The 7,576-nt window shown below is 56.2% G+C and overlaps 1 protein-coding gene across 1 annotated transcript in view; it reads right to left on the bottom strand.

The window, feature by feature from the left end:
• Positions 1-1,614: 1,614 nt before the first annotated feature.
• The window catches only part of PLEKHD1 (pleckstrin homology and coiled-coil domain containing D1), a 30,837-nt gene continuing 24,875 nt past the window's right edge, over positions 1,615-7,576 (bottom strand). Inside the window, exons 8-13 of the mRNA XM_057732419.1 lie at positions 5,954-6,047; positions 4,252-4,430; positions 3,613-3,745; positions 3,065-3,209; positions 2,566-2,715; positions 1,615-2,275 (exon numbers count right to left, since the gene is read on the bottom strand). Of these exons, the coding sequence (XP_057588402.1) occupies positions 2,106-2,275; positions 2,566-2,715; positions 3,065-3,209; positions 3,613-3,745; positions 4,252-4,430; positions 5,954-6,047 (871 nt within the window). The 3' untranslated portion in view covers positions 1,615-2,105. The remainder of the gene's footprint in view (positions 2,276-2,565; positions 2,716-3,064; positions 3,210-3,612; positions 3,746-4,251; positions 4,431-5,953; positions 6,048-7,576) is intronic.

The raw sequence follows: 7,576 nt of genomic DNA, 5'->3' as shown, positions 1-7,576 counted from the left end.
CAGGGGGCAACATCTCCCTAGCAATGACCACAGTGACCACCATACTGCAGGAAACACTTTTAATGGGCCAAGGAATAGGGTTTTGTTTTTGTAAAAAATCAGATCAATATATTTCCTATAAGTACTTTTCACCCCTACATATTTTCACATAGAGATGTTGCTCTTTTTCTATTTACAGCGCTGGGTACAGAGGAAGTTTTTAACAAGTAAATACTTATGGATTGATCAGTTGGTAGAAGATGACCCAGAGTTGCCTGAGGCATGGAAAATACAGGGTGAAATAGAAGGAAAGAAAGTAGAGACTGGTGAATGTGCGTGAAAAAGCACTTTCCTCTCGGGTTAATAGTTTGCCCAGGCGGGGAAGTGCATTTGAAAATTTCCGAAGGATCTCTCTCCAAGAGCAAACCATTATTAATTTAATTCTTTAAAAACAAAAAATAAAATAGTAATCTTGGTTTCTAAATCTTCCTCATTTCAAAGTCCATCCTACATACATGTTACGTCAGTGAGTTCCAGATTTACGCAGGTTTCTACACATTTAAAGCGTTTACATTTAGACTCATGCCTCTCAGATGCATTGATTTTGAAGCACCTCCACCCCTGATCCCACTTAGGCTCGGAAGAGACTGGCCGAAGCCATCCAAGTCCACCCACCACTGAGAAGGGACCGCTGAGGTTTGTTTCACCAGGCAGCCCTGACCGCAGAGCTCGGCAGCCCTCCTGGCCGTGGCTGGCTCGGCAGTAGACACGCCCGTGTTTTGAGTCAGTAACATTCCTTTTCCCACAGAACAGGCTGCGGGCCCCTGCCCTGCAGCCATCTGTCCACTTCTCAGACTGGGCTCTGTTTTCCAAGCAGCAGAGGATCAGCACCTTTAATACCACCAGAGCCCCTGAGCACCCTGACCCCAGGGGGACCCCTTCTCAGGAGAGACCAACAGACTCAGGCAGTTTTGGAGGCAAGGGCTGGAGGGAGAGGATCCAGGCAGACAGTCTGTTCATGGGTGAGGAACACACAGTCCTCAGCCCCGGGGAAGGGCGGCGTCTCCCACAAAAGCTGCAAACAGATGTTTCAGCTTCATCCCTGATGACCCTGGGCAACCCATGGCTCCTGGCCTTATCACAGGCCCCAGCTCGTAGGCCACATTGTTTCCCTGCGTAAAGCCTCTGCAGGGAGGCTTCCCATCTTCCAGGGCTCATGGCCACATTGTTTCACTGGGTAAAGCCTCTGCAGGGACAGGAGGCAGCAAGGTGACCAAAGCAGGGCAGGGGCAGCTGAGAGAGAGACAGCTGGGCTCCCACACACCAGCAGGGCCACGGTAGCCAGAAGAAGCCGCCTCCCCGCCCGACCAGGACCGGATAATGTAGGAGCCCGGCCGCCTTCCCCCACTCCCTGACTTGCTGCCTGTCCTCTAGGAGAGACCTCAGCATCACTGCTGGCCACCGCTCCCGCCCAGGGCCTTTGGTACATATACAGGAGGGATGGGGTGGGGGGGGGGGTCACGTCTTCCTTGGAGGGTGCTGAGGCTGCAGGTGGGCGCGCTCCCCTGAGGAGGGGAGTGAGCAGGGGGTCCCACCCCCAGGGCCCAACCTCAGGAATGGTGTGGGTGGCGCATGGGGTAGGCCACAGGCCAGAAGCTGCTGTGTCAGGTCCCTTTCTTCCCTCCCCCACAGTGTGGTCAAAGAGAGGCCTTGACCGAGGGATGCCTGTGGGTCTCAGAAGCAAAAGGACGGTGGGGAAGCCCCGGGGAAGCAAGTGTCAAGGTGGGGAGAAGGCAGAGGCACAGAGAGGTACGGTGGGTACGACAGAGGCAGGGGGCCCTGCCCACCCCACTCCCCAGCCACAGACGTCTCTCCCTACAATCAGGCCCTTCCCTTGCTTTACCATGACAACCAGGCAGCACCGTGCGTGGGCCTGCATAGGCCTGGCCTAGACCCAGGGCAGGGTCTGGGGTGAGGGTGAGGGAGGCGGCACCCCTGTCCTTTGAGGGTGAGGCTGGCCCCCAGGGGGAGTGCTGGCAGAGAGGAGCTGGGCAGAGTCAGGCCTCCCCCAATGCTCTTTCCTGCCCCCAGCAAGGAAGGACCTGGGGGCAGGGGAGGCGCGCCCATCACGTCCCCCCCCGGGGAAGGGCAGAGGGGGCTCTGGGCTGGGTCGCCATGATGTGGTAGATGGATTCTCGGAAGCGCTGGTCCCGGCTGAGCCGCTTGGCCACCGCCTTCAGCTCCTCCATGTTGTCGGCTTCCAGCTGGGAGGTCATGAAGGACTGGGACGGCTTCACTGGGGAGACGGTGGCCGCAGGGGCTGACCGTGAACAGCCCTCCCTCCACTGGGGCGCCGTCCCCACCCCAGCCCCCCTTCCTCACACCCCATCCTCCAGCCCCTCCCCCTCCATGGGCTCCCATGACCCTGGGAGAAGTCCAAGGCTTGGGGTAGCTGGGCTCAGGCCACACTGTCCATCCTCAGGGCTGGGCCAGCTCCTCCCCTTCCCCACCCTGCCCTCTTCCTGTCTTGTCACCAACAGCCTGTGACCATGCCACCCGCCAGGGCCCGGGACAGCCCACACCCACCATCATTCCAGGAGGTGCTGGACCGGCGCCGGTGGAAGCGGCAGCTCTTGATGCGGCGAGTGGCTGCCTTGTGGATGTACACGGAGTTCTTCATGATGACCGGCATCTTGGCCTCCAGCTCTGCGTTCCGGATGCACTCTTCAAAGAACCCTGTGGCCGCAGTTCCACTGTATCCCATCCTCCTGCCCGCCTTTCCCCTCCCCAGGATCCTGGTGGGGTTGAGAGGGAAATACGGGGCCCCATCCCTTGGGAGACCTGAGTCACCTGCCCAGAGGGCAGAACTGCAGGCTTTCCACCCACCCTAGATCCAAGAGCCAAAGGCAGCCACTCCAAGGAGATGCCCAAGGCAGGCATCTGGAGAAGAAACTCCATCAACACCTATGGGTCACCTGTGCACACCAGGCCCCGAGTGGTGCTCTGGGCCCTGTTCTGGGCTCCGCGAGGCCTGGCCGGCTGGGCAGAGCTCTAGGGCTGGGCCAGCACTGAGGGCAGGGCTTACTCTTCAGGTGGCTCACGTCAGCCCGCATCCTCTCCTCCTTCTCCTTGTTCCGCACCTTGGAGTTGAGCCCTTGTTCCAGGCTCCGCAAGGCCCCCTCTGCCTCCCGCAGACGCCTCTCCAGGTCCATGCGGACCTTCACCTCAGCCTGAGAGGAGAAGCGAGGAGAGGGAAGCGGGTCCTAGGGCGGGGGGCAGCTCCCATCCCCTGGAAGCCTTCCCTGATCATCCCTGGCTCAAGTGGGCTTTCTCGCCTCCAGACGTGGGTGGAAGTTACCACCTCCTGCTTCTTGTTTATGGCCTCCACCCCACGGCCTGGACTCGGGCCCTGCCCCGGGCAGGTGTCTACACTGATGCCTCACCACAGGGCAGGCTCAGGGCTTCCCCTCATGGTGGCTGCACCGCCTGCACCTGGCTGGTCAGATTGGCAGGGATAACTTAGGAAGTTGCCTGGTGAGGGCAGGGATGTGAGGGAAGTATCTCCAGGTGAGGGACATAGCCTCCAGGTGAAGGAAGGACCCTGAGCACCGTGCGCTCCCAGAGGCCCAGCACCTTGAGCTCACGCTCGGCCTGCTGCTTCTCCGCCGTCAGCTCCTGCAGCGAGTTCTGCAGCGCCTGGGACTGGCTGGAGTAGAACTCCCGCTCCTCCTCCAGGGCCCGCGAGCGCTCCTCGTTCTCCTTCATCCTGCCCCGGGGAGAGGTGCTCACTCAGGGCCCGCTCGCCAAGGGGGCTTCCAGTGGGAGGGCAGCCCCTCGTAGGGACCTGGCTGGAGAAACCCTGAGACCCTGCTTTCTGAGCCCCAGAACCTGCTGGGTCCTGTCCCCCAGGTGGTGATGGGGGTGGTCCGTGAGGGGAGTCCTGGATCCAGGTCTCGCTAGTTCTGTGAGCTCGGGAAGGTCCTCCAGCCCCTCCAAGGCTCGGTTTCCTCATCTGTAAAAAGGGGCTGAGAGGACCTGCCTGGCCTGTCACAAAGCTCTGTTAGACGGGCCTCATGACCGTTGTACAGGTCACACCATTGCAAGAGACAATTATCAAGTCAGTTTAGGATAGTGAAGGATTGCTTCCCATTTGCCTGGTGGGGAAACTGAGTCCTAGGCAAAAGGAAGTGAGTGACCCATCTGATCGAGGCCAACGAGAACCCAAGAGCTCAGGTGTCCAGTTCACAGAGAGTTACCCCAATGGACCCTCACCGCTTCTCTGCCAGGAGCTTCTCCTCCAAGAGCTGCTGCATCTTCTCCTCGATCTGCCTCAGGTTGCTATGGAGACCCCCACTGGGAAGGGGCTGCTCACTCTGATTGGCCAGTGTCTGCAGCTGGTTCTCATTCTCCTCCAGCATTTCCAGGGTTTTCTTCTTCTCTATGGAGAGTTCCTGGCATGGAGGGAAGGGAGGAAGAGAAAGAGGCTGAGTCAGGTTCTCCACCATGGCTGTCCTCACCTGCCTTTCAGTTCTGGGAAGTGAGGCCCTCCTCACTCAGTCCTCTGAGGGACAGCTGAAATGTCTTCATTCTTCCCTTGAGGTAAAAGGCCAACCAGGATCTCCTTCCTCCCACTGAGGCAAGGCTACTCCTCCACCGAGGGAGTCAGGGAGGAGCCCAGCTCGTGGCAGTGGACGTGGACATGGCACCTACTAAAATGGGGGCCCAAGGCTCAAGGGCACCATAAGCTTCTGGGGTCCTTGTTCCTCCAGGAATAAGTGAGGGAGTGTGTTGGGCTCATGTGAAAAATACCCAACAGGAACCAGCCCAAGAGCAGACTTAGACATTCTCCCCACTTATCAGACTGGGATCTCACAGAAATTCTGGAGTTGAAACTACCCATGAGAACCATCTCCCACGATGGGAGACAGGGAAAGATAAACAAATAAAGGCACCACAAATGAAGCCCCAGTCAGTCAAGGAAGAATAGAAACCTTGCAATCTGCAAGGCAATTCATGAATTTGGTAACCATCATGGATCCCCCACGACGTGCCAGGCTCACTCGAGGTGCTGGGCATGGAGAGACCTTAACACGCAATCTCACCGTTTCGAAAACGCAATCTCACCGTTTGGAAAACACAGCCTCGTGTATCAAGCGCATTAGCTGATGTACAACGTGCTGTGGGGACCCAGAGCTCAGAGCAAATCCCTCCCTAGAAGAGTCAGGGAATGTTGACTGAGGTGATATTTGAGCTGAGCCTTAGAAGGATGGAAGCGTCCTCCAGGCAGAGGAGAGGTGAGAGCACACTCTGGGTAGCAGGAACAGTGTGGGCAAACGTGTGGAGGATGAAAGGCACGGCTTCCCCGGGGCACACGTGCTCAGTGGTTTGAAGTAGGGGTTGGGGTGTCATTGTGTGGGGTGCGGAGGGGCAGCAGGGTGAGAGGGGACGGAGGGGAGGAGAGGCTGGGGCCAGCGTGTGCACTCGGATGCTACGCTATAGGGTTTGCACTTTGTCCTTGACACGTGCCACCTCCTCCCTCACAGTCTCTGTGGTATCAAGTGGAGGCGACCTGGCAGGGGATTTTCCCTCACATTCAGTTTCACCCCGGGGGAGAAGCTAAGTGAATGAGCCACACGAAGGAAGTGGTGGGTCGCCTCACAGCCCACCCTAATCAACCCTCCATCACATATAAAAATACAAGCACTGAAGAAGGTGGATTTCCTAAGGCCACGGTCATGGCCAGGGCAAACTTGAATTTGCCCTTCTGGGTCCTGCTTTGGGCCTCAAGTGTCGGCTGGAGTTTTCGATGGTCCAAGAGAAGAGGCCCTTTAGATCAGTGCCCCTTCGTGCCCTGTTTCCCTTGCAGATAACCCTCTGGGGAAACACCGTTGGAAAAAACTGTATCATGTGGCCCAACCAACCAGCCTGCCTCCCTCCAGGCTGCCAGCCGGCCGGCCCACCAGCGGCCCCTCACCTCCAGCGTCTGCTGTAAGGACTCCGTGAAGTGTCTCAGCTCCTTTTTCTCTTGCTCCACACCCTTGAGGCATCTTGCAGTCAGTTCTAGCTCCCTGTGGGGACAGAGGGCTGGGTATGGCAATGCCCAAACTCCCAGGCCCCTTTGAGGCTTCTGCTTCACCTCCTCATACGGCTCAGAGGACTCTTTGGAAGGCCAGCCCCTCGCATGGCTGGGTCCTGCCAGCAGCTGTAGGGGCCCAGGGCTGAATGGAGGAGATCCGGGCCAAGAGGGGCTGAAGTCACTTGCTCTAGGTGCACGTGAATCTTTGTGAATAAATCCAGGGCCACCCAAAGGCAGAGAGGAGCACTGGAGAAACAAAGGCCTCACCCTGTCTTCCCTGGACAGCCCTTGCTAGAACCTACTCACTCTGACATGGGACATGGCTGAGGTCCTTCTCCGGGGTGACAAACTCCTTGCCGCTGTCTTAACAAGCCTGGCCCCCCTCAGGCCTTTACACTTGGTTTCTCTTCCTCCTGCTGGGGATGCCCTTCCCTCCTTCTGCCCAATTTTCAAATTCCTACCACCCTTCAAGGCCCAGCTCTAACCTCTGTTGAAGCCCACAAGGATCACACATGTAATCTTAATTTCTATAAAACAGGGAGTCTGTGCTACGCCTCTGAGCACCTGTTTGTACATTATTGGAAACATTGTTGATGTTTCCTGGGTGTGAGTCTTGTTTTCCTGACCAGATCCTCAACGGAGCCGGCTTATCTTCTATTCCAGTGTCTGGCACAATTCTGAAAGTGAGCAGGTGCTTGGCTATAAGTTAGTGAGATCCTCTGAGCTTCTCCCTCCCCAAAATACATGTCTAATGACTTTCTTTTATAAGGTTGTTACAAGAAAACTCTTTCTGGGCTATCACGGATACTCAGTGGTAATGATGGTGGAGATGATGCTATCATGGATACTCAATGGTGATGATGGTGGAGTTGATGCCATCATGGATAATCAGTGGTGAAGATGGTGGAGGTGATGCTATCATGGATACTCAATGGTGATGATGGTGGAGGTGATGCCATCACGGATACTCAGTGGTGATGATGGTGGAGATGATGCTATCATGGATACTCAATGATGATGATGGTGGAGGTGATGCCATCACGGATAATCAGTGGTGATGATGGTGGAGGTGATGCTATCAATGACGATGACAATGGTGAAAACAACCAGCCACCACCAACGGTGCCCAGAGCAGCTGTCTCCAAATTCATGGACGGGCTACATCAGAGTGATCTGGAGAACCTTCTAAAATACTCTAAGTCCCCTACATATGAACCTTCAAGTTTCGAACTTTCGAAGATGTGAACATGTGTTTGCATGTCCAATCACGGAAGTTAGTTCACGTGTCTGGCATACATTGTCACGTGTGTGCATCCTCTACAAGTACAGAGTACAGTCGTACAGTATCTTTATTTCAAGCCCAGGAAAGAGCTACTACCCAGACATCACTGGATTGTTTTTTCAGCAGGGTAGATAGAATTGAATCCAGCAAGGAACCAGAACCTGTGCCATCAACGTCAGGCCTGAGTGACATTGCAGCTTGCCCTCCATCTCCTATTGCTGTCAATCCTTCAGTCCTAC

The sequence above is a fragment of the Hippopotamus amphibius genome, chromosome 4, assembly GCF_030028045.1.
Source record: "Hippopotamus amphibius kiboko isolate mHipAmp2 chromosome 4, mHipAmp2.hap2, whole genome shotgun sequence".
Lineage (NCBI taxonomy): Eukaryota > Metazoa > Chordata > Mammalia > Artiodactyla > Hippopotamidae > Hippopotamus > Hippopotamus amphibius.
Note: the sequence above shows the minus strand (reverse complement) of the source record. Positions and strands in the feature narration are given on the sequence as shown.